At 34.5% G+C, this 27,041-nt stretch overlaps 2 protein-coding genes across 3 annotated transcripts; both read left to right on the top strand.

Moving 5' to 3' along the window:
- The first annotated feature begins 4,796 nt into the window (after window positions 1-4,796).
- On the top strand, window positions 4,797-12,470 carry LOC131958142 (uncharacterized). Its single transcript, XM_059323030.1, has 6 exons — window positions 4,797-4,911; window positions 5,645-5,850; window positions 6,999-7,209; window positions 7,760-8,041; window positions 10,553-10,672; window positions 12,173-12,470. The coding sequence occupies exons 1-6, from the start codon at window positions 4,866-4,868 to the stop codon at window positions 12,436-12,438; spliced, it is 1,131 nt and encodes a 376-aa protein (XP_059179013.1). The 5' UTR covers window positions 4,797-4,865; the 3' UTR covers window positions 12,439-12,470.
- A 4,080-nt stretch (window positions 12,471-16,550) lies between these two features.
- On the top strand, window positions 16,551-21,344 carry LOC131958141 (zinc finger protein ZFP2). Of its 2 annotated transcripts, none has more exons than XM_059323029.1 (2): window positions 16,551-16,754; window positions 18,010-21,344. In XM_059323029.1, exon 2 carries the CDS (start codon window positions 18,096-18,098, stop codon window positions 20,205-20,207), a length of 2,112 nt encoding a protein of 703 aa, XP_059179012.1. In that variant the 5' UTR covers window positions 16,551-16,754; window positions 18,010-18,095; the 3' UTR covers window positions 20,208-21,344. The 2 variants fall into 2 exon arrangements, with proteins under 2 accessions (XP_059179012.1, XP_059179011.1); XM_059323028.1 differs by lacking the exon at window positions 16,551-16,754 and adding an exon at window positions 16,782-16,975.
- The last annotated feature ends 5,697 nt before the right edge of the window (window positions 21,345-27,041 follow it).

Genomic DNA, 27,041 nt, shown 5'->3' on the forward strand with positions numbered 1-27,041 from the left:
TAAGGCTCGACCACCTTCAAACAAGGTGACAAAATCCTTAAGTTTAAGGCTCGACCACCTTCAAACAAGGTGACAAATTCCTTAAGTTTAAGGCTCGACCACCTTCAAACAAGGTGGCAAAATCCTTACGTTTAAGGCTGGACCATCTCAAGATTTAATTTTTAATGTTTTCAGTTAAATTTATTCATCTGTTTTGCTTTTTCTCAACTTTTATATTTTTCGTAAATTTGTTGTCAACATTTCTGCCACTTTGAATAGTGTTATAAAATCAATAATTAAATGGTTATTGTGCGTCGATTTTCAACACCATCACTCACTCATGCAACAAAATGTATCATCGTGCTATGTACATTCCATTAAACCAATGTATCTTGGTTTTAATGCCACATAAACCAATGTATTTTGGTGCTACAGCTGTGTGACTCAATGTATCTGGGTGCTAAAGCTATCTGACTAAATGTATCAGTATGTTACAGCTATCTGACTCAATGTATCTTGATAAACTGTGTATCTCAGCGTAAAACTAGATATGACATTGTAGTACATTTGGCATGTTCAATACTAATCTAGTTTAGTTTTGATTATAAAACATTGATGTGCTTATCATTAAAATAAAATAACGTTGGCATTTGTTGTTTTATTGCTACTGTTTTTTGTAGGAGGATTAACTTCTCTAGTGTGAAAATTTATTTAGTTTAAAAAGATAATTGGAATAGTGTTCAACAATAAATTTTATTCTTAAACAATATCTCGCTTGTTGTTTCCATTTTAGAAAGTTTTTTTAAACATTGATAAATTACTTTTCAAGAAAGAAGCAAAATGGAAAAAGGTTTAAAAATTATTTGCGTCCTGTATAGTTGTTTATATTTAAATTATTTAAACACACAGCTAAAATAAGATGGAACGTTTACTGTATAGTGTTCTCTGCGTTGATGATATGGAAGGTTTGATGGTGATGTTGGCGGTGAACAGGGGGTTGTCGAGGTAGGCTGAGTAGTTTCGATCACGTCTACACGCTCTCGATTGTTTGAAGAGAAAAATTGTCCTCTTGTGGAAATTGATGATGATTTAAAAAGTAATTATAAATTAATAACTAAATATAGAAATATTGATATATTATGGTAATATTATAAAATGGCTAGTGTTGTGGTGATTTAAATAAACAATATAAATGAGAACATAAATTAATTTTATTTGATTAAAACATGGAATAATTCACAAAATAAATTCTAATTAATGAGAGAGAAAATAATAAACTATTAAAATAAATTGAAGCAAAATTACTTTTAAAAATGTGGATGTAACACTGTTACAAATGAATAGAAAAAGCAATGAATTGGATACTCAGTCCTCATTTAATGTATCAAAAACAACAAACAGAATTTTAAAAACTATTTAACAGGGCTGAACAACATTCTCATTTAGGTTAAAATAAACGTATGGATACGTAGGATTTATGGCCTTAAGGTTATAATAAAAATATAGATTCGTGGGATTTTATAGACTTGATCTTTTCCTTTTTGTAACCAAGACACACATGAGGCCACCACAGAAAACTCCCTCCACTTTTGCCAGTCACCGGCAATTTTCCTGCCTCAGCCGGCTGCTTCCTCGTGGCGCGCCTTCAAGTATCCCTTGGCCTTCCCTGCTTTCTTTTTCCTTCAGGCGTCCAGTTTAGCGTCACTTCTACGATGTATTTTTAGCGCAATTTCCATTCTGGAGAATTGCGTTTATTAACCCGTCATTTCTGGATGAATGGATGGATGGATGGATGGATGTATGAATGTATGAATGTGTGTCCGCAGCTTTAAGTCGTATCTCCTCCTCAACGAAGCAATATCGATGACTAGTTCCAAAAGCAATTATGTTAAGTACGTTATGAGGATGAGCATAGGCCATAAAAATTCCGGGTTTCTTTCATGGATTTCCCGGAAAAGCCAAAAAACCTCGAAAAAATGCAGTTTTTTGCCCATATCTCGGCAACCAGACAACTTAGCGACTTGAAACATGTACCAATCGATTCCTGCCATAATTTAGAACAATATTGCCGAAGAAAGTTTTCAAAAATATCCTTTCGTTCGGTCACAAAAAATTTTTTGAATTAATTAAAATTTTGACCGAATTAGTAGGCATTTTTTCCAACCACACCACACGCGTCATCACGTTCAATAGCGGCGCCATCACGTTCAATGGCTGCGTCATCACGTTCAGTAGCTAGGCGCGCAATGGTTTTTAGTCATGTAACTATATTGTAAATAAAACATGTATTTTAACCAATGGTCTTACTAACCCTGCTCTTGATTTACGCTACGACAGAGCTATTTTTAGATAACATAAGGAAATTGCGCTTGAATGTCACTAGACTTTTTAATTAACTTGTTTACTCATTCTTAGGACGAGCCCCATCCATCGTCATCTTTTTTTTTAATTTTGGAAACTAATTCCATTTCATTCTTTTTACTTTCTCGTATATACGTAGTATAGAGAAAGTATTGTAATCGTGCAAAAAAAAAAATCGAGATTTTTACAAATCTCGACGTTTTACACCTCACTGATACGGAAAAACATAATTTTGCAATCTTGTCCGTATGTCTGTGTGTGTGTGTCTGTGTGTGTGTCTGTCCGTGTGTAAACACGATAACTTGAGTACCGTTACAGCTAGGTTGATGAAATTTCATATATAAGTATTTTATCAAAATCGTAGATCCGTATCAACTTTTGAGCGATTTCCGATAACCGGAAGTGGTACTTTTCCTACTTTGAATTTTTTAAAAGCCTATAACTTGAGTACTATTTCAGATAGATAAATGAAATTTCACATGTAAGTAAAAGATCTAATTCTCTACCTTCTGTTAAATTTTAAGTAATTCCGGTTGACTGGAAGTAGTAATTTACGCTACTTCCGATTTCTCAAAAAACTAATGTAAATTTTAAAAGTACTAATAATATTGCGCACTATTATGCGCTTTTTTTATTTGCGTTCACTTGGTGTGCAATTAATTTGTCTACGAGATTTTATTCTATTTTTAAAACTTTAAGTATTTAAAATGGATTAAAAATCATGTCTATAGCCCGAGTTTCCATTCCCTGTTATTTTATATAAGAATATTCGAGAAATAGGGGAGATCACTCCCGGTTTATTTGAGATGGTGTTAGACCAGTGTACGCCTTTTTATAAACTTAAGTTATCATAAATAACGATTAAATAATCATAATTAATATTTAAAATGTAACCATCTCTTGTCAACAAAGATGATGTTTTTTTTAATTTAGTATGATTACATAAACTTTTCAACCCTATTGAATGAAACCGAAAGTGGGTTGTCCTGAACTTTGAACTTGACACACCGCCGTTTCTAGTGTTTTAAGTAGTTTTATGATTCATCCGGATAAAGCGTTCTGAAGTTTGTAACTTAGAAGTAGAAGTACTGATTTTTGGCAGTTTTTGCTTGTTTGCTAGGCCTCTTAATATTTCTTGAATTTAAAAATATGGCTATTGGTTTAATTATTATTTTCTTATTAGTATGTATACGCTAAGTGAGAATGTTGATGTTAGGTTTAATTTATGCAATGGTACTGTTGATTCGGAAAAATGTTTTTTTTAGAATACAATAGAACATTTTATAAAAAGTATTTTTGTAGATAGTGGTAAAATAAGAACACCGTAAAACTTGAAATCTTACTCAAAGTATTTGTTAAAAGGGGTTTATTTTTTTATGTAGTATGATGTAGGTGATTTTGCAAGTTAAGAGCACCCACCATTTGTGTATTTCGTGAAACCTGTCGCGGTGGATTTAGGTAGGTCTGTAATGACGTGTATGTAGTATGAAAGTTATAATTAACTTATGTAACTGATGTGTGGTTTTTGTTATAATACTACTTTATAAAGCATGACGGCTGTATCTAACAAATATAAAAGTCGAGTTGTGGGTCCATTAAAAAACACCGGTTTTAGTGTCCCGAAATTCCCCAAAATTTTATGTTTTTAACTGATTCAAATTTTGAAAAATCATATTAAATTTGTTTGAAGATATGTTCTTAAACCTTTTAGCTGAGTACCCTAAAATATGGTAGAAAATTATCAATTCATTGTGTATCAGGCTTAAAATATATATTTTTTTAATAAATGGTGGAAATCCTACGAAGGGGTTAATTTTTAAGATGGCCGCCGTTGTCATAGTTACCAAGATTTTTCCACCAATTTATCCTATGGAAACACCCCCATGGTCGGTGAAATTTCATTGGCTTGTGATTTAGCAAATGCTAGACCACCAGTTTACTAAAAGATAAAAATATTTTAATGTGTTTTTGTTTCTTAATATTTGTTTTAAAATATTTAAATATTAATTGTGTTTGAATACAAATTGTTTTCTCTGCATAAATCATTGTCCTATTTTAATAATGCAATGTGTTCTATTCTGCAGAAGAGTAACAGGACTCTAAAGGTGGAATTATAAAATGTAAACAACATAAACAATGTTAACAATGGACCTATAAAATATATACAACACAGAACAATTTTAACAGTGAACTTATAATGTAAACAACATTAAAAAATGTTAACAGTTTACCTATAAAATGTAAACAGCACAGAACGATGGTAACATTGAACTTATAATGTAAACAACATAAAACAATATTAACTGTGAACTTATAATGTAAACAACACAGAACAATATTAACAGTGAACCTATAAAATGTTAACAACACAGAACAATATTAACAGTGAACACTTCATGTTGAGAGCAAACAAACATGTTTAAATCCGAGTCTATACCAATGAAACAACAAAAAAAATTGTAAAATTGAAGAGAACCCACAATGATGAAAACTTCAAAAATGTTGTCAACAACACCTTAGCTATAATGATGAAAACAACAAGCTTTAAGATTATGTGCACCATTTTGTACGGTAGGATTTGTATACTGTTTTATTTTTGCGATGGAATTATGTTACTTCATCATCATGTTTTACTTTTTTTTACCTTGAAGATACCAATTAAGAAGTTACTAAATAAATAGACACAGTGTGTTGTTTTTTCTGTTAGAATAGTTTTTTTAATTAAGCGCCGGGTCCTTATAGGGCGGGGAATAAGGGGGGGGGGGCTGACACCACCGTCCCAGTTAACCCCCAACATCCCCTCTCCTTATGGGTTCGGTAAATTGATAATTACCGTTACTAAAATCAAGAATCAGTTAAATTTTAACTAAGAGTTGTCGATTTAAAAAAAAAACCACCATGTAAGGGAATTAAATTAAAGGTACAAATTGTGTTCTATAGATCGTATCATTATTTTGTGTTTGCTTTGTGCATTAATTATTTAATACTTGTTAAATGGTTTACAAATTAAAATGTAATTTTTATTTTATTTTTATTTTTTTATCCTCAACACCCCCTTTCCTGATGGATTCACTAAATTAATGATTACCGTTACTAAAATTAAGGATCAGTTAATCTTTAGCTAAGAGTTGTAGATTTTTTAAAATGCCATGTTAGGGATAATAAATTCAAATTAACGGAACAAAATGTGTTTTCGTATATCGTATCAATATTTTGTGTTTGCTTTGTGCAATAATTATTTATTACTTGTTAAATGGTTTACAAATTAAAATGGAATTTTTAATTTTAAAAAAAATTATTTTAGCTTGTCACGTTTGGTCTCAGAGAATTGACATCAAGTCGTTTGATCAAACCTTGAGCGTCACCAGCTGCAGACGTGGACTACGTCACGATATCGACCGTGTGGTGATGGTTGCAGACGTAGACTTCCCGCCTCAGGGTGACACGTGGTATCGGGTTGTTCAGTTTCAAATCAAACCGTTGGGGGCGGATGATAGTAGCTACACACACGTGAGTCTTTGATGAGTCGATATTATCTAGTAAGTGAATACCTGGATAAGATCTAATTAGTCAACACTTGGATAAGATTTAATTATCAAATTTGTAAATTTAATGCAACAATGAGATCTAATTAGTGAACACTTGGATACGATCTAATTATCGAATTTGTAAATTTAATGTGAAAATGAGATCTAATTAGTGAACACTTGGATAAGATCTAATTATCGAATTAGTAAATTTAATGCCACAAAGATCTAATTAGTGAATTAATGCAACTATAAGATCTAATACTTCAACACCTCGATAAGATCTAATTATAGAATTGATTCAACAATCAGATCTAATTCTTGAATACCTGGATAAGATGGGCAACTTCTGTCCTTTCTTAACTTAAAGCCCAGGTTTTGTGCTTTGATTTCAAATGCACAATTATGCAATGGTCTATTAGACTATGAAGGAATATACAAGATATAGTTAGTGAATTAAATACACCAATTTGTCAAATAACCGACATAATGCAAAAAGAATTAACGTTCACATTTTTTACTTAAGCATTCAAAAGGCAGATAAAGTAGAGACCATGTTTCTTGACCTCGTTGTATAAAGGTATGATGTAGTCAGTACTATTCCCAGCCGCCTTTACTTTATCAAACGTGTGTCAAGTAGGCCTACTCATCAGCGCTGGGTAGACTAAGGGACGTCCCGCAGTCGCTACTCCAGACCGCGATCTGAACTCGAGACCTTCGGGCTAGCAGTCGAGCACTCTACCACACGACTACGCAATTCCATGAATGCAGCAACAAGATCGAATTAGTGATTTAATTTAACACTAAATCTAGTTAAATACAAAGCGACAACAACAAAATCTAATTGAAACAATGCAACAATAAAATTTAAATGGTGACTATTAAACAATAAAATTTAGTCAGTGACCAGCGTTACTTCCAGGCATCTCCCCGAAGAATGTCTACCGTCCCTGCCCCCTCCCCGAACTAAAAATAGAAAACATACTTTTACCGAAGTCCCCCCCCCACCCATCGTCCGTCCGTCCCCCCGAAAATATCCCACCCCTACCCCGGAGAAAAACGTCTGGATCAAACACTGTCAGTGACTAACCATCAAGACATATGACCCCGCACATTTTATCTCCCACCCAGCTGTGCGGTGTAGACCTGAGAGAAGGGTGCAGCGGTTCGGTGCCAGACCTATGCTACTGCAGCTCGGCAAGCGGCAACGTCAGCTACCGTGCCGTGATCAACATGACGGCTAGGGCTGCCTACAGTGGGGCGACGGTCCGAGGGGTCATGAGGTTGCACAACAACAGTGCTTTCTATCAGCCTGGGGAGAAGCGTCTTCCGGCAATATTCGGTGAGTTGCGGCAGTATGGTACATTCTAATTTTCATCTGTTGGGGGAAATACGGTACATGTACATTCAAATTTTCAGCTTTTGGGGGCAATACGGTACATTCTTATTTTCATCTTTTGGGGGCAATACGGTACATTCTAATTTTCATCTTTTGGGGGCAATACGGTACATTCTAATTTTCATCTTTTGGGGGCAATACGGTACATTATAATTTTCATCTCTTGGGAGCAATACGGTACATTTAAATTTCATCTTTTGGGGCAATACGGTAGGCTTATAATCGAATTTACACCAACGGGAGCAATACGGTACATTCTAATTTTCATCTTTTGAGAGCAATAATGTTTCTATAACTTTTATCTTTTGGGAGCAATAAGGTTTCTCTAACTTTCATCGATTGAGGAAATATTTTTTTACCAACTTGATAATCACAGTCTCTTTCGGGCACCTCTTCATATAGAAAATAATTATTTTTACCAGAGACCGCCCCCTCCCCCCTACTGAAATTTATCATCATATATTTTTAAATGTGTATTATATAATCCATACAGATCTTTCCTCTGTAAAGCTGCAGTTAAACAACGAAAGTTGGACTTCCGGTAAAAAGATGGAGATAAGCTCAAATCAGAGTATAATTTCATTCTGCTGTTTTAATTCGCCTGATCCTTGCACAGTCAAAATAAAACATGGGGTTAGCGTTCTTACTTCAGGCGTTAACTGCACGGAGCTGAATCTCAAAACAAAACTAAACAGAACAACAACCTTGAGTTTACAGATAGATGTGTGTGGCTACCTGAAATCTACAGGCAGTTACGTTTATATTTATGAATACGGCAAGTAGTATTTTATGTTGTTGTTGTTATAGTTGTTTTATGTTTGCCAATATTCGTTTTAGAAATAACCTTCCTCGATCTTTTGGTTGATGAAAAATAATAGATCTGTCTTTTCTATTATTTATTATATATTTGGAGGTCATTTATAACGGTGTCATATTTTTTTCTAACGAAATACCTCCTTATCACCATCGTCACATCGACAAAAAACTGGACACAACCACCTAGACATCAATCTATAACCTACGCAGCATTCTCTTTAAAACTTTTTTTGTGTTTTTTTTATAAGTGGTTTCTTTCTTGAATATTTACTTTCCTCCTTTAACATTGTGTATACTAATCAAATGGTATTTTATTTATAAGTATTTTAAAAATGCGAGATAGTTGCTAAAATTCACTTCTTTAACACTTGTATTTAAACTGTATTAGTTCGCTGTCACACGTTTTGAAACCCCTTACTCCTTGTCACACATCGTTACAAAATTTTAAACCCACCCCTTTCCGCATTCCCCCTTAGGAGTGTGTCATCCGTTATGAACGACTTTTGTTTGCAGTGTTTCTTCCAGGCATATTTTCGGGAGGGGGGGGGGGGGCACTGTTTCTTCCAGATTTTTTTTCTCCGGGGGAGGGCTACAAGATCATACTCTCAATTGTTATCCTTACGTACCTAGTCAAACATTCACAATTTTATAAACATAAAATCATTCTACAACACATATACTCTCATACCTTTGCAATACACTGAGATACCATTCATAACAATATTGAGACCATATGAGAATATGGTTAAATTTTTTTTTTATAAAAAACGTTTTAATAACAAGCTTTTATCGACTAAAAAGGAGAACATAAATTATACACTACTATTTAAGTAACTATAAAGAAAAGCGTTGCTCTCTTCCTAAATATTAGTAAAGGTATCCAATAGGTACTAAAGTGACCCACGCTTTTCTTTATAGTTATTTAAATAGTATGTAGGCTATAATTTATTTTCTACTTTTTAGTGCATTATTACAAAAAAATTCATAAAAAAAACGTTTTAATAACAAGCTTTTATGTAATAATGCATTAAAAAGTAGAAAATAAATTATAGACTACTATTTAAATAACTAGAAAGAAAAGCGTGGGTGTCTTCCTTAACATTAGTAAAGGTATCCAAAAGATACTAAAGTGACCCACGCTTTTCTTTATAGTTATTCAAATAGTACTGTATGATTTTTTTTTCACTTACAATAAGTATAATAAAATTTATGGTAGCCAATCGAATAGCAGGATGACATTGTGGATTGGACAAATCTAAATAAAGCAAGTTTTTAATCCATGTCAACAATGTGATACCGAATTATGATACCATTACCGAATTCTGAAGGTTTTTGAGAAATTTTAAATAAAGTAAACTATTCATTCCGGCTAAATAATATCGCTGAAACGTTTTTGAAAAATTAATTAATATATATATATATATATATATATATATATATATATATATATATATATATATATATATATATATATATATATATATATATATATATATATATTTATTTATTTATTTATTTATTTATTTATTTATTTATTTATTTATTTATTTATTTATTCAATTATTAACATATTCATTCATTCATTCATTCATTCATTCATTCATTCATTCATTCATTCATTCATTCATACATACATACATTCATTCATTCATTCATTCATTCATTCATTCATTCATTCATTCGTTCATTCGTCCATCGGTTCATTCGTTCATTCGTTCATTCGTCCATTCGTTCATTCGTTCATTCGTTCATTGATTCATTGGTTCATTGGTTCATTGGTTCATTGGTTCATTGGTTCATTTGTTTAATTGTTCATTTGTTCATTCGTTCATTCGTTCATGTGTTCATGTGTTCATGTGCTCATGTGCTCATGTGTTCATTTGTTCATTTGTTCATTTGTTCATTCGTTCATTCGTTCATTCGTTCATTGATTCATTGGTTCATTGGTTTATTGGTTCATTGGTTCATTGGTTCATTGGTTCATTGGTTCATTGGTTCATTGGTTTAATTGTTCATTTGTTCATTCGTTCATTCGTTCATTCGTTTATTCGTTCATTCGTTCATGCGTTCATGTGCTCATGTGCTCATGTGCTCATGTGCTCATGTGCTCATGTGTTCATTTGTTCCTTTGTTCCTTTGTTCATTTGTTCATTTGTTCATTTGTTCATTTGTTCATTTGTTCATTTGTTCATTTGTTCATTTGTTCATTTGTTCATTTGTTCATTTGTTCATTTGTTCATTAGTTCATTAGTTCATTTGTTCATTTGTTCATTTGTTCATTTGTTCATTTGTTCATGTGTTCATGTGTTCATGTGTTCATGTGTTCATTTGTTCATTTGTTCATTTGTTCATTTGTTCATTTGTTCATGTGTTCATGTGTTCATGTGTTCATTTGTTCATTTGTTCATTTGTTCATTTATTCATTTATTCATTTATTCATTTATTCATTTATTCATTTATTTGTCATTAGTTGAAACACCGAAGAAAGAAGAAGAGAAATTCGGAACTCCATTCATCATTTCTCTGTCTGTTGCTTCAGGACTTTTACTGGTTTTCTTATCTGCGGCGTTTATTCAGCTCTGTGTGAAAAGTAAATAGTTCTTTACGATTTTGTACCTAAGATTACATGTTTACCTCATGACATCTCGTGCAGTGTTTCTTTCAGGCATCCCTCCGTGGATGAGAGGTTGGTAGTCCACTTCACCCCCTCCTCGACCGGAACGAAGTAGAAACAAATATTTCATAAATATAAACGTAACTGCCTGTAGATTTCAGGTAGCCACACACATCCATCTCTAAACTCAAGGTTGTTGTTCTGTTTAGTTTTGATTTGAGATTCAGTTCAGTGCAGTTAACGCCTGAAGCAAGAAGGCTAACCCCATGTTTTATTTTGGCTGTGCAAGGATCAGGCGAATTAAAACAGCAGAATGAAATTATACTCTGGTTTGAGCTTAACTGGATTTCTACTGGAAGTCCTACTTTTGTTGTTTAACTGCAGCTTCACAGAGGAAAGATATGTATGGATTATTAGACACATTTTAAAATATATGATGATAAATCTATTGGGGTTAACAGAAACATTTTCAATTATTGACCTACTATCTTTTCTTTTGGTTGGAAAAGATTCCCTCCAACACAATTAATTAAGTATAGGTGTCAACTGGCTGAATTGAGAAAAAATATTTTTTAACCTTCGTCCCGTCCCGTTCAGAAAAACGTGTGTAAGTCACTAACGCCTTGGTAGAGCGGCAGTGTACATAATCGCAAACGCGAAAGACTAGAGTTCAAATACCAAGCAGTGCTTTTTCTAGTCAGAAACTACCTTTATGTCTACGTAGCTAGCTATAGAATTGGTGTAGCAATGTCAAAAACTTAGAGTGAACAGTTTTTTAAAATTTGTTGCATTGTCAGCATGTATTGTGTGTGTTTACGTGTATGTGCATTGCCAATATTTGCGTGTGTATACATTTCAAACATTTTTCTTGTGTCTACATTACCTACATGTTTACTTTTTACTTTGCCAACATGTTTACTTTTTACTTTGCCAACATGTTTTCTTGTGTGTACATTGCCAACATGTTTTCTTGTGTGTAAGCTCTACATTGCCAACATGTTTTCTTGTGTGTAGGCCTAACATTGCAACATGTTTTCTTGTGTGTAGGCCCAACATTGCAACATGTTTTCTTGTGTGTTATAGGCCCAACATTGCAACATGTTTTCTTGTGTGTAGGCCCAACATTGCAACATGTTTTCTTGTGTGTAGGCCTAACATTGCAACATGTTTTCTTGTGTGTAGGCCCAACATTGCAACATGTTTTCTTGTGTGTTATAGGCCCAACATTGCAACATGTTTTCTTGTGTGTAGGCCCAACATTGCAACATGTTTTCTTGTGTGTACGCCCAACATTGCAACATGTTTTCTTGTGTGTAGGCCCAACATTGCAACATGTTTTCTTGTGTGTACGCCCTATATTGCCAACATGTTTTCTTGTGTGTACGCCCTATATTGCCAACATGTTTTCTTGTGTGTTCGCCCTATATTGCCAACATGTTTACTTTTTACTTTGCCAACATGTTTACTTGTATTTAGTGAGGCACAGAGCGAGACGACTAAATCAACGCAAGGACCTGCCTGCCATCTACAACAGCCTCGATGACCTACATATTTACCACGAAGTCCAGAACGAGGGCTACAGGAGGGTGGCAAACGAGAACGAGGCTGCCGGCCCACAAGACATGAGTACTGTTGACCAGCACTGTGATGGGTATATCACACCATTAGATCTACTACAGCGGTCTACAAGTAGTCCGGAAAGTTCTGAAAATTCGCTTTCTGGATATACGACTATAGATTGACACAATCTAGATTTGTATCACGATAAACTTGTATCATCGCATACTTGTATCAAGATATTTGTGTCACCATGGAATTGTATCATCACAGACTTGTATCAAGATATTTGTAACACTATAGACTTGTTTCATCAAAGACTTGTTTCATCACAGACTTGTATCAAAACAATTGTTTCACTGTAGATTTGTATCAAAACAGTTTTGCATCAAAATAGATTTGTATCAAAACAGATTTGTATCAAAATAGATTTGTTTCACCGTAGATATGTTTCAAAATTGATTTGTATTAAAATAGACTTGAATCGAATAAGAATTGTTTAACAATAGACCTGTATCAAAACAGATTTTTAACAAATTAGATTTGTACCAAAACATAATTGTTTCACCAAAACTTGAATCATCATAGACCATAACGACGTAAACTGTTATCAGTATGGACCAAGATATTATTATCTTACATTAAGGTAGGCATGTATCACCATTGACACACACATAAACATACTTTTGATCACCATAGACTTGTAACACCATAGAAATGTATCACCAAAACCTTAGGATATACTATCGTAGCGACGATTCCCGGCGCCCGGTGACAAACTTTCAACTTGCCGCCCCGTCAATTTTTCGATTTGCACCCCCCCCCCTCAAACTTTCGATTTGCACCCCCCCCCCCCCCCCCCTCAAACTGCAAAACGCAGCTAAAATGACAATTTAATTTGTTTTTACAACCCATTTTGGCGCCCCCTATGGTCGGCGCCCTGGACGTATGTGTCCCCCCCCATCCCCCCACCCCCACCCCACCCCCCATCGCTACGCCTCTGATCGTAGGTTAGGTGTGTGAAGTGATAGGCCTACAAAAGGTAGGTCGAAAGTTATAATTTTTTAAAAATACTTTGGTTGTATTCGTTGATATGCTGGACCTACATGCTGATATTTTTCAGTACTCGCTTACTTTCAATACTTCAGTAGATTTTGAATTTGGAATACTCGTGATCACTTTTTTTTTGTACGGTTAGCACAGAATGTGTGAAAAAGGTTTTTATGCTTCTATCAAAATTCTACTTTGTTACCATATTCAATGTTTTTTTTAGATTTATCAAACTGTGTTACAACAACCTATGTTAATTTTGATTTTACAAAAATCACTGCAAAAACCCCCCTCCCCCTATACACACTCTAAGATACAAAAATATTGTAATCTTATGTCGCAATTTAAAAAAAAATCTATATTAAAAACCTTAAAATTAAACTACACTCTTAGATACAAAAATCGTATAATCTTATGTCGCAATTTTTAAAAAAAAAACTATATTTAAAACCATACCATTATACTATCACAATATTCCCAATAAACCCTCGCAGTGAATACATTTAATCCACTCTTAATGCTAGTTTTGGACTTCTTCGTTCTTAATTATAGAGTTGGAAAGGATTTCCTCCAACACAATTAAGTATAAGTGTGAACTGGTTAAGCGCTATTGTTGACTTTGATTTTAGCCTGCTTTTCTTTTTAGATTTGTCCAACCAAGAACAAACGACAAGGCAGCTGTTGTTTGTTTATAGAGTTGTCTCTCCAAGATGAGTGGCTGTCGAGCCTCATCTTTCCGAAGGTTCGAACATAGTTTAGCAACTATGAGCTTTACCGACTCGACCACGCCGATAAATACTATAAAAGGGATGTCCACTGCAAAACTTTCTAGGTCCATTCTGATTGATATTATGATAGTTGACTTTTAAAAATTGTTTTTTCTTAACAAGTTTCAGTATTAATTAGTAATACTATTAGCCGTATCTCTAATAAACAAATATTAACCAGAGATCTAGCCGGCTAATACCACTTCTATGTTACAAATGTCATAAAGATTGAGCAGGATGAATCATAAAACTACTTACAAGTTAACTCATTAGACACGGTGTAGTGCCAAGGTCAAACTTCAACACTTCAAGATAGGCCTACAACATTGGCGGAACTGGTACTATGTCGCCATAATTTTGCAATGCGAGTGGGGGGAGGGAGAGGGCTTTTTTAGTGGACCCACAGCCGTCCATAAATAAAATTTAAAAAAAAAAATATTTGAACGTTTGATGGTCGTGCTTCTTTGGCTTGATGGCAGTTTTTTTTTTTAATATACTATAGTCAGTGGCGTCGCTAGGTTGGTTGTCACCCGGAGCGGTCCTCGTGGTGTCCCCCCCCCCCCCCCCCAGCAAAAGAAATAAAGTATATATATATATATATATATAAGTAAAGTAAAGTATATATATATATATATATATATATATATATATATATATATATATATATATATATATATGTGTGTGTGTGTGTGTGTGTGTATGTCGGCCTATAATTTAAATATATGCCACATACGCGTACATGTATGTGTATAAGCTTTAATCACTGCAGACTTAATAGTAACGATGTTTATCTAAAGTCTGTTTATAATATATTTGGATGTGGCACTGTTTTCTCTATTGTTAACACGTTTACATCATGGTGTCACCCCCACCCTCTTGTAATAACTGCCAATTAAAAGACAAAATTTAATTAATTATTCATGGATCTGGCAAAAATGCAGTTTTTTTCTGTACATTTCACTTTTTTTGCCTTGGTGTCACCCCCCCCCCCCCCCCACACACACACACATACAGAGAGAGAGGCATACGGACAAGATTGCAAAACTATGCTTTTTCGACTTATGGAGGTGTAAAACGTCGAGATTTACAAAAATCTCTTCTTTTTACAATACTTTCTCTTTACTTCGTATATACGAGAAGGAAAAAGGGAGGGGGAGTGAGCACTATGTCAATCCGACTTTACTTTCCCTAACGTGAGTCGGGTACCCATCAGAGTTAGGTGGACCCAGTGACGTTTTAAAGACAGTAACCTGGGATTCGCTCTTAAGAATTTCGGGTTAGCGGTTGTATGCTCTAGCATGCGACCACGCAGTCCGTTAATTAAATATCATTACCTCTCAGCGGCAAAAGGGCTGGTAAGTAGGTCACCAACCAGTTCTATGGCTCAATAAAACCTGCATGAGCCATAGAACTGGTTGGTGACCTACTTACAAGCCCTATTGGCGCACGATGTACTAACAGTAACAAGTGAGTATTATTTTATCGTGTATCTATAACATCTGCCTGCATATTTTAACGACAAAAGCTTTTATTAAAGAAAGCTAGTTAGTTTTATTTTCTTAATTTTCAGTGCAACTTTTAATTTATAGTTATAGTTTTTGGTGTTACCGAATCTGTTTAGCGTTTTCATTGTGACAAATTAAGCGGCAGTATACTTAAACATGGGCTTGTTTATCTATTGCTCACTAAGACCATTTTTGAGGGTCTCGCGAAGGTGGAGACCCCTTACTATAAGTGTTACAAAATATAGGGCTAGACCTACCGTAAATTACGGGTCCTATATAAAACAAAAATTGTTGCGGGGAAGGGGGGATCTAGCAGAGGCGTAGCGACCCTTCCGGCGCCCGGGGACAAACTTTTCGATTTGCCCCCCTCCCCTCAAGATTTCGATTTGCACCCCCCCCCCCCCCTCAAACTTTCGATTTGCACCCCCTCAACCTTTCAATTTATTTTTGGCGCCCGGGGACATATGTCCCCCCCTCGCTACGCTACTGGGATCTAGTTCTGCTACTGCTGAAAATCCAATACAGTTACAGCATTAAAATCAATTTGCATGGTATGGGGAAGGCAAAATAAAAGTTTGGGGGGGGGGGGGCTGTTTTGTTTGGAGACAACGTTTCAGGATGGTTAAAGAGTATGATGCCCAACGGCCTTAAAATGAGCAAAGCAGCATGTGTTTATTATACTCTCGACTCTATTAATCGGCCGTTAATCACATCATAGTATGCCCGCTGCAGCAATGAATAATTAATATTTTTTGGGGGAATATAAAAATTTCTAATAATCTCTTTTGAATGATAGTTCTAGTAATGGTAGGATCCGAGAAGCTAATTTTAACTTCGTAGATTAGAGTATTTATAAGCTCGATTCTGAAAATAGGACCTGGTACGTTATTTTTATATTTCTATATATAGCGAAATGGGTTAGTAAACACCTAAAAACGAGTGAACTAGTATTAGAATCTAGATCTATATGATTTTATTAAAAAATGCAGTAACTTTTTTTAAACAATTAGGCAAAACCACATATATTTCTATCATGTATTCCATGTATATTTATATTTTTGTATTAAGAATCGATACCAAAAACAAAAGAGTTCTTCTTTACAAGTCAAGCAACATTGGAATTCCGTAAACAGATTAGTATTTACTATTTTTACTATTTTATGTTACAATGTTGAAAAAGTAAGTTTCTGAATTTCTAATATTGATTTAGAGCTATATATTGTTTACAACTTCTTCATTCTACTGATTATATATACATCTAGATCTATATGTTTAATAGGTCAAGCTCTATGAAATGCAATTTTATTTCAATACTGAAGTGAAAAGCACTGGTTCATGACTGGTTGAGATTCGCCGATTTGCCGCAGTTTCGACACCAATCTCACTTCTGTATTGAAAAGGTTGACTTCATTTACTTCATTTTTAATAGCTAGACTATCTTCTGGAGATCTAGATCTAGACGATTAAATATTTCTAGATTTAGATCTAGATTCTAGATAGATCTAGATCTAGACTTCTCATTGTCCCTTTTGAATTGTTGTGTAAATTAAATCACTATTATTTTGAGTAGGCCTATGACTCTATGATATGAGTCTATGATGAGTATGACCTATGATGATGATAGATCTAGATTCTAGTAAGTAAATAGTAAAGTAAATACTACTAAATAGTATCGTACTACTACTACGTTATAGTATTAGTTAGTAGGCCTATGTAGTATGTATGTACCTCACTACTTAATAATTACGAAGTGACTACTCGGAAGAAGATTTTTCTCCCCAACGTCTCCACTTAGTCAGCAAAAGATAGCTCTGTGACTCTGTGCATGTGCAGTAACCTAGGGTTAGGGATAGGATTAGGGTTGGTGTTAGGATTCTGCGGTTGTAAACACACGCATGCGCAGTACCATCGAAAACAGCGCCGCGATGGCAAGTTGCATGCACATCTTATTCCGGCTAGCATCAGCCTAATAATTAATAAGACAAGTTAGTAATTAGCCTATCTGTGAGTATGTAGTATTATTATTATAGTACGAGAGCAGTAGCTCTACCTATGTAATTACTATGTTAGAGTTCATTCTAGTGTAGTAACTAGTACTACTAGACTACATGTACAGGTAGATTCTACTAGATTTAGTATAAATAATTAGTAGTTAGCTAGCTCGGGCAGATCACTTGACTGCTACACTTTAACAGTTAACTGAACTACAACATCAGATCTAGTCTAGTAATAAGTATACTACTACTAGTGACTTAACTTAGTTAAGTACTAGTGCTAGAAAACTGCCAACTAGTGTTCCTTTCAGGCACCCTGAGGGGTATGCATTGTAGTGGTAAAACGCAAAATTGCGAGGCGGAAAATTGTGAGAAGAAAATGCTTGTATTATTTGTGTAAAAGTATAGTGGTTAAAATGTGTTCTTTTCTCTCATTTCAGACCTATGTGAAATATTACTAAAACTAGGTTAGGCTGTCAAATTGGCTAGTTTAGGAGTTTAGGCTCATGCAAAGGTGGTTGCTGCAATGGCAAAGACTGAGGATAAATTTCTTTTCAATAATGTGAAAGAAAAGTTCATGAATATACAATTGAAATATTTCACCATTAAAAGTCAGTATGATGCTTTAAAGAAAGAGTTAAATTGCGTTAGAGAAGAATTTAATTCAGTGAAGAATGAATTAAGCAAACTGGAGGGTGAGCAACCTCCTGACATAAAAGATGAGGTAGAGGAGGTTAGAGATGAAAGGGAGAATAGTAAATATCATGTCATTGAAGAAGATGGTGAAAAATACATTGTTTTTGAAGATGATGATGATGAAAGTTTAGAGGAGTTGGATATCAGTGACCCTTCCTGTAATAAAATATCTGAAGTTAGCAACAGTGATATTACTAAAGCAGGAGCAGGTAATTCAATGGATGAGAATGGTTTGAATAAAACTTCAAAGGGTAAGCGTAAAAAAACTATAGAAAAGATCTCAGTGTCGGATTTTATTGAGGGTGCTGTTTACCCAGATTTGTCTTCTAAAGAGCCAACACTTTCTAATGGTGCTGAGTCCAAAAACATGACTGAGAACAACATGATGGGGGAGTTTGATTCCACGGTTTTGAAAACCGAGATAGATGAAAATGAAATTCAGACTTTCAAAGCGCACGACAGCATTGCAATGTTTATGAGCTATTTCAGGAAACCAGTGCGTAATCGGCAGTTTGATTGTCAGTATTGTGACGCTGTGTTCTCAAGTCCATACAAACTGAAACGGCATCAGAGTGTGCACACTGGGTTAAAGCCTTACAGGTGTAATTTCTGTGACAAAACTTTCACTCGTAAAGATGGCTATAATATACATATGAGAAGGCATATGGAAAAGGATGATTTGGATGATAGCCTTGACAGCAAGCCCAAGGCTAAGGCAAGGAAGCCTGGAAGTGACATGGAAACAGACAACAGCTGCACGGCCTCAAAACATTCTACAGATGCTGATAATTCATTCGCTGGGGAGAAACCGTCTGGTGGGAAAAACCTTTCCTCTGGTGAAATTGAAAACGGTAAGAAACCTGGTCGGAAAAGAAAGAGAGCGCCTTTAAAATCAAAGGAGTGTGAAATATGTGGCAAGGCTTTTCAGGGTAGCTACAGGCTCAGCCGGCATTTGCTATCACATACAGGTGAGAAACCTTTTCAGTGCCCTATCTGCTCTAGGTGCTACTCGCGTAGGGATAAGTTAAAACTTCACCTCTTCAAGATGCATATTGGTAAGGATGATTACAATAAACTTTTAATGGCTAACATGGGCCAAGATGAAGACAATCACTCAAATAGTAGTTTCAATTCTAAAAGTAAATCAGATGACCTGGTTACCCCAGGGGTGGATGTTGATGATCAAGAGGAGAATGGTTTAGACATGCAGGAGGTGGACACGGGGGATGAAGCTGACACGGATGATGTTATGAAGCAAAATCCTGATGCCTCTATAAAGGTAGTAAATTCTGCATCAAAATTAACACAGGTTCACAAGCGCAAGGCACCATACAAGTGTGACCAATGTGGTAAAATATTTGGCCACATGTACAGCTATAACAGGCACAAGTTAACCCATTTGGGAATCAGGCCATTTGTGTGCCATGTATGTGGCCAGAGCTACTCCCACAAAGATAAGCTTGACGTGCACATTTCCAGGCATAACCTTGATGACTTGGGTCTTGTGGATAAGCTTTTCAAGTGCAAACTTTGCGGCTTCACGTGCGATCTAAAGTACAAGATGATCAGGCATAAGAACAACAACTGCAACAAGAACATGTTCAAATGTGACCACTGCAGCCACACTTTCAATACTCATTTTAACTTGGTCTGCCACATAGAGAGAAGTCACCTGAAGATCAAGCAGTTCAAGTGCGAGGACTGCGACTATTCATTTTACCACATGAGAGATTTAACCCGGCACAGGAAAGTCCATGGTGGCAAGCCGTATTGGTGTGCAGAGTGTGGTAAAAAGTTTGTGGAACAGTGTAAGCTCACCAGACATATGCGTACACATTCAAGTGAGAGGCCGTACGCGTGTGAAGTGTGTGATAAAAGATTTTTGGAAAGCTCCAAGCTTCGTAGACATGTACAGATACATAGTAAGAATACTCAAAGTTGAATGTGTGGTTGGCTTATATAGAGTAAGATGGCTAGATATTTAATTTATAAGTACTGTGTTAGATATAAATGTGCCACTCTTGGTTTTAGATTTTTTTGCAATCAATATGAATTTGAGCTGTACTTATGTTTGGATTGTTCTTGCTAAAAAATAATTCCTAATCATTGTTAGTCATTACACCTTTTAGATGGTGAAGCAATACTTCTGTTGTTGTAACTTGATGTATTCTTTTTGAAGTTTTTTGTTAACCTCTAATGAAGCCTATGATTTGAAGTATTATACAAAAAGAAACCTTAAGAAATAAAGAGTTCATAATTCTGGTGCTTGTTAAAATAATTTCAAGGCATGAAATTATTGGGTTGTTTTTTTTGCAGTATAACATCCTAAGTACTTGCCCTGACCTATACATCTAACAAACATCCCATCAAAAGAAACAGCAATAATATAATAATAGCAAATTTAATTTGGTAATGGTTACAAAATTGGGCACATTGTTCATTGTTATCGTTAATAAATTTCACTTTTAAATTGATAACAAAATTTTAAATTTAAAGAAAATTCAAATGTACAAAATTCACAAATTTGTAGAAAAATATGATGAAAGATTTATGATATGACTTTATTGATGAGGATGAAAGATGGGTGTTTCTTACAGCTTTCTGTGTTTACACAGTGGTATGTGTACTTTACATGTCTAGAGAAAAAAACTCGCAATAATGAATGTTCAATGAAAACATTTATCCCACGGAACACGTATACTTGTTGTGAGTTTTTTTTTCTATACAATTATAGTATACATGTTGCAATTGTAAATGCAGTGTTTTGTTAAAATGTAGTTTTTTATTGCCTCACTATTGTTGCATTATTGTCCTATTATTATTAATGTTTTATAAGAACAACAATTCCTTAAGTTTTACTTGTATTTTTCTTATATCTCATTTACCTGAACATAACTGTGGCCCCTTGTATTTTTTCAAAATATTTAAGATAACTAACTTATATTTTAAGTAGTTTTTTCCTTTTGATTTAAGATGTTATTTTGTGTATTAATGGAGAGACGTTTTGTCAGTAATTCCACATAACACTCTTTAGCCCTGCTACTGCTAGTCATAAAACATGTTACCTGTTTATAATTTCATGGGGGGTTCATTGGTGGGGGTGATTAGAAGGTTTAGAACACACATCATCCTCATGAAACTACGGTATAACAGCGGCCTCATAATAAGTTATATGGCGGGCAACAGCATGTTCATGTTGTTTTTAAATTAAAATATACGAGCCGGCCCGCGGCATAACATACGCCGCTATTTAGTTGTTTCTAATTTTCAATAATTCATAATTTGTGAATTCGACAGTACCAACGCTGACACTGAAAATATTTCTTTAAAACACTATAAGTAGCTCGTTAAGGACCATAACCCCCCCTTCCTTCCCCCCCCCCCCCCCTCCTCCCCCCCCCCCCCCCTACGTTTAAAATCATTGGCTCTGCTTGTAAACATTTAGAGTGAACACAGCTCACTAAAACCATGTAGGGGTGGGGAGGTAGGGAGAGCGTTTGCAGCTTGTTTTCTAACGGCTCGAAGAAGAGAATTATATATATAGATAGACCTATAAAGAATCCCCCCCCCCCCCCTGTACAAAAGCCTGCATACAATGCTTTCATGATGATTAATATTCATGTTCATAAGGAGAAGCAACCTCTACAACTTATATTCATGATTTTGTAATCTTCCTTTTTAACTGCATAATTGTAACCATCTGTAAATATTTTTATTTTAATGTTTGTATGGTATATGTTGTCAGGATATTTATCATTATTTGTGTGATTGCGCTATCAAAAGCATTACAATTATTGTTGTTGAAATATTGATATTACATTACTATAATAAGAATTATTATTTTTAGTTTTACTGTTATTTTTTTTTTTCATTTCAGTTTTCTATAGTTTTAAACATACACTATATTTAGAGTTTCAGAATAAGTTATTTCTGATACTGTTGTTGAGTTTAGAATAAGATATTGATAATTATAAATAGCTATAATATAGCTGAAAAATTTAACCATATGAATTAAAGATATGTTTGGGTATTTTTTAGCCACTTTAACCTTTTTATTTATTTAATTTTATTATTTATCAAAAAAATCATTATTAAGGAAGGGAGTAAAAAGTTGAGGTTTAGTTGAACAAAATATATATACCATATTTATTTCCTCTAAAATAAAAATTATTATTTAGCCTTTATACCTTTTTTCTGTTTATTTAAAATAAATTTGAGTAATTTACGCAAATCTAGAACCTTCTATAGTCTTGGTAAACCCTTTTCTAATAATATATTTTGTTCACATCCTTTATTGTTTCAAATTTTTATGAGTGTAATTTATTTAAATTAAAGAAAATTTGTTTGTATATTTGTTTTGAATATCAAACTGTTTTCTAAATTTAAAGGAACAAAGGTCTGATAATCAGATTTATGCATATAAAAAAAATATGTACAAAATAAATATGGAAACAAGTACTTTAGAACACATATAAACATAAATTATGCTTTGATTTTTTTTTTTTAAATTACCCTTTAAAAATTGTACATCAATATTTCTCAACTTATGTTCTAATATTGATGTTTTCTGCACCTCGCAGAAAATCTCATTGATGAACCCCATATTTCTTTTTACTGATTCTGTAACACTGTTTCTCCTTTACTCTTTTACATATTGATTTTTCATTCATACCAGTAACTAAACAATTCAGTAAGTCTTCACCAATAACAACTCAGTAGTTTAAACTATCAGGGAATTCAGCGCTGATGTGACATGTTCATTCTCAAAAAATCTATTTATCTATTGCATAATAGACATTTATATAATTTTCATGTTTGTAGTGTGTGGCAATGTGTTATAACAATGTTCAGGGCATCATTACAATACAATGTGATACAACTATAGTCTAAGCTTGGTTGCTAACCTAGAAGAGTTCATATCTGGGTGTTGAGTCCATAGGAGTCCACCCAGCTCTGTTGAGTATCTGACTCACAATGTGGAAAGGAAAGTATTAACCGCCCTATCCCATCATTTACTGAGGTCACTGAAACAGGTGAACTATAACCTCCCCATGGACCTCCAGGTTCAAAAGTGTAACTTTACTTTTTATTGTGTCATTTACAGTGAAATGGGTCAAGGGGAGAGAATGAAGAATTTTTATGTATTGTATTTATGTTAATGTTACCTGTTTAAAACTAAACTAGCTTCCAGATTCCTAAGCTTCCTTTTCATTATTTTCTGTGAAATGTTTTTTCTCAACCTGTTTCAAGCAATGTATTAAATGTTGTGTTAGGGTTTCTACAGAATGAATGTTATAAAGTCTGCTGAAACAACTTAACTCTACTTTCATGTATCACTAACTAGACTTAAAGAGCCTGGAAACACCCAAAATAGAAATTTTACAAATTAATGCAGAAATAACACAGAAGTTGTATGTATTCTCATTTTAAAGCTAATTTTTCCATTATAATAACATCAACACAGTCTTGGAAATTAATAATTCATTAAAATACAACAGCATTTTTCTATGGACCCCTTATTAAATTACAAAAGCTCTCATACTGTAACTGCTCTTGCCCTATGCCACCCCACTCCCCCACCCCCACTCTAATAAAAGGCTTAAGTGTAATAATGATCAACAAGTTGATAAAATGGACATAAATATGGATTAATCTTAAAATATTCACAGTAAAAATAAAATGTGTATATATTTGATAAGATGGGAAAGTGTGGCCTAGCAGTAGAGCTCTAGGCTGGTAACTCAAAAGTTGCGAGTTTGAATCCGGGTTTGAACATCCCTGAGTACCTAACTCACGCTAGGGAATATAAAGGCTGTTGGGCATAGTCCTAACTACACTATCCCTTCATATGCAGAGGTCACAGAAAGATGAAACTTTACGAATTTTTATTTTTGATAGGCACTTTCGCATAATTGTTTTTTGACTATGTAGAAGAAATGCAATATGTCTAATTTTTAAATTAAAAAATGGCCATTTATTTTCAGTTTGGCAAATATTTTCCAAGTGTACTGTTATAAAAATATAATTGTTATTGTGAAAACTTAAAACTTATTTTTCTTGTGAATAAGTTTTATGGACAAATTGGATTTGTCCTGTATACTAATATAATGTTGCCTCAGTGAGTTATCAATGCATGACTGAGGCAGATCTGACAGTGTGGAGTGCATTTCTCCGTCTGCTACCCAGCCAACAGCAGAGGCAACAGTCGCTGAAATAAACAATTGTATGTATATTAAAATTGAGTTGATATATGCATCTATCAGACTATATAATTCCCTGTCCATTTGTGTGCAGCTTTCGGGAACAATTTTATTTTTTTAACAATGATCTAGGTATAAACCTGTACAGTAGGTCTCAAGTCATTGACAATTGTTCTATTATAATAAGATAGCTTTGATTACTGTTTTTGATTTACTCGAATATATATATAATATTTTTTTAATATGTTTCAAACTTGTTTACATTAATTATTCATTATCTCCTCTTCATTCTAGCATTACAATTTTTAAAAATTAATGATTCAACAATGCTACAGTTACACTATGATATACGTTGCTTTAGGCAGCAATTGATCATGTCTTCAGTATTTTATTGTCCATGTACATTTATTGAATTTCAATACTTATATACTTCAATGGAAATACATATAACTTTTATTTTAAATTTATTTTGTATGTAATGTATGGGGTAAATGTCAGTGCATGCAATAAATTTCTTATGGCGTCATAGCAGAATTTATGTTCTTTATTCATATGTTATGTAGAAGTATTGTACTCTGTAAGGCAATGAGCAGTTATATTTTTCTCAGCATACCATTTGACTGTTCCTTTGGTAGATTTCTTTTCAAAGCTTGATTAACCTGGAACAGAGATTAGTTAATGTGTCATTTGTATTCAGTATATCATCAAGAATAAAAATTTCATGAGAAGATAGCACTTAAATATGAATTTTAATTTATTTTGTTTCGTGTTTAAATTATCTAGTTATTTGACTCGGGTTTTTACAACAGGATTATTTACTATTATACACAGTTACCCAATGGTAAGACTTTTTGTGTTTGATGAAACGTGTGTAAACTGCTTGTGTCAACAACCTTATCTTCTTAGTATCCCTAACTGGGGGAGGCATGGAATATTTATCCTGAAGGTGTAAACATTTCTTGACAAATTTATACAAAAAAGGCCTATAAAAGTTTAAAACTATAAATAAGAAAGTGACATTTAAAAATAACTTTTTGTATCTGGCCATTGTTTGAGGATATTGGTAATATATTGCAGTGGCGTCGCTAGGTCAGGTGTCACCCTGTGTAATACTTAGTGTTGTCACCCCCTCCCAAGAAACAAAGTGTATATATATATATATATATATATATGTATATATAATGTGTGTGTCTGCCTACATAGGCCTGTAATATAAATATATCCCACATATGCATACATGTATGTGTATAAGCTTTAATCACTGCAGGCTTAATAGTAATGATGTTTATCTATAGTCTGTTAACAATACAGTTGGATGTAGCAATGTTTTCTCTATAGTTAGCACGTTTACTTCATGGTGTCAAACCCCCACCCTCTTGTTGATTTGTTCATAAAAGACTATGTAAATTTAATTAATCATAAATGGATCTGGCAAAAAAAACCTTTTTCTTCTGTACATTTTGCAATTTTTTGCCTTGGTGTCAACCCCCCCCCCCCCCCTAAATGGTGTCACAGATAGATAGATAGATAGATAGATAGATAGATAGATAGATAGATAGATAGATAGATAGATAGATAGATAGATAGACAGACAGACAGACAGACAGATAGATGTAGAATTTTAAAACTAGAGCACAGCTCTTTAGCAAGACAATTTACTCAAGAATTCTGTGATTGAGGTGGGGAAGTTGTGAGCATGTAGATTCTACTATGGAAGTGTTGTGGACTAAGCCTACAATATGTACAAAAAACTGAAGAATCTGCAATATTTTTTTTCAAATTTTTTTTTGTTCCTCTGTCAAAACATACCAGTCACTACAAGCTCATTCCGCGCTTTTCAGCTTTTCTCAATTCTTTCCTGTCCTTTCACAGCACCCTTCATTTCCATGTCTTCATGGGTCGACCCAATCAATGAATGATTTTTTTTTATGTTAAAGCCCCTCTTGACCCTATCATCTTATATCACCACAAAAAGCAAGACCCCTACCCAGTGGCGTAGCGAGGTCGGGTGTCACTCGGTGCGGCACTTAATGGTGTCACCCCCCCGAGGCGTAGGGGTCGTCCATAAATGACGTCACACTCGTAGGGGGGATCCGTAATTTTGTCACGATGTGTGATGAGGGGTAGGGGGGGAGGTTCAGATGGTGTGACGTCACTTTTTGAATTATTAAAAAGCAATGTTAGAAGACGAGTTTTAGCCGTTATTTCGCGATTTAGAAGACGGTTTTAATTAATTGTAATAGGAATTGATCAAAATACTATATGTTGACAGAGTTCTGATAAGATTTTGGAAAAATGTTTTAAGAAAAATTCAACTGCAATTTTGAGGGGGGTCATAGGCAGAGGCGTAGCGGCCCTTCCCGGCGCCCGGGGACAAACTTTCGATTTTCACCCCCCATCAAACTTTTCATTTGCACCCCCCCCCCTCGAACTTTTCATTTGCACCCCCCCCCCCCCTCAAACAAACTTTCGATTTGCACCCCCCTCGAACTTTTCATTTGCACTACCCCCCCCCCTCAAACTTTCAATTTGTGCCCCCCTAAGATCGGCGCCCGGGGACATATGTCCCCCCCCCC

Source organism: Physella acuta, unplaced genomic scaffold (assembly GCF_028476545.2).
Source record: "Physella acuta isolate Inbredline_101_S28 unplaced genomic scaffold, ASM2847654v3 ptg001294l, whole genome shotgun sequence".
Lineage (NCBI taxonomy): Eukaryota > Metazoa > Mollusca > Gastropoda > Physidae > Physella > Physella acuta.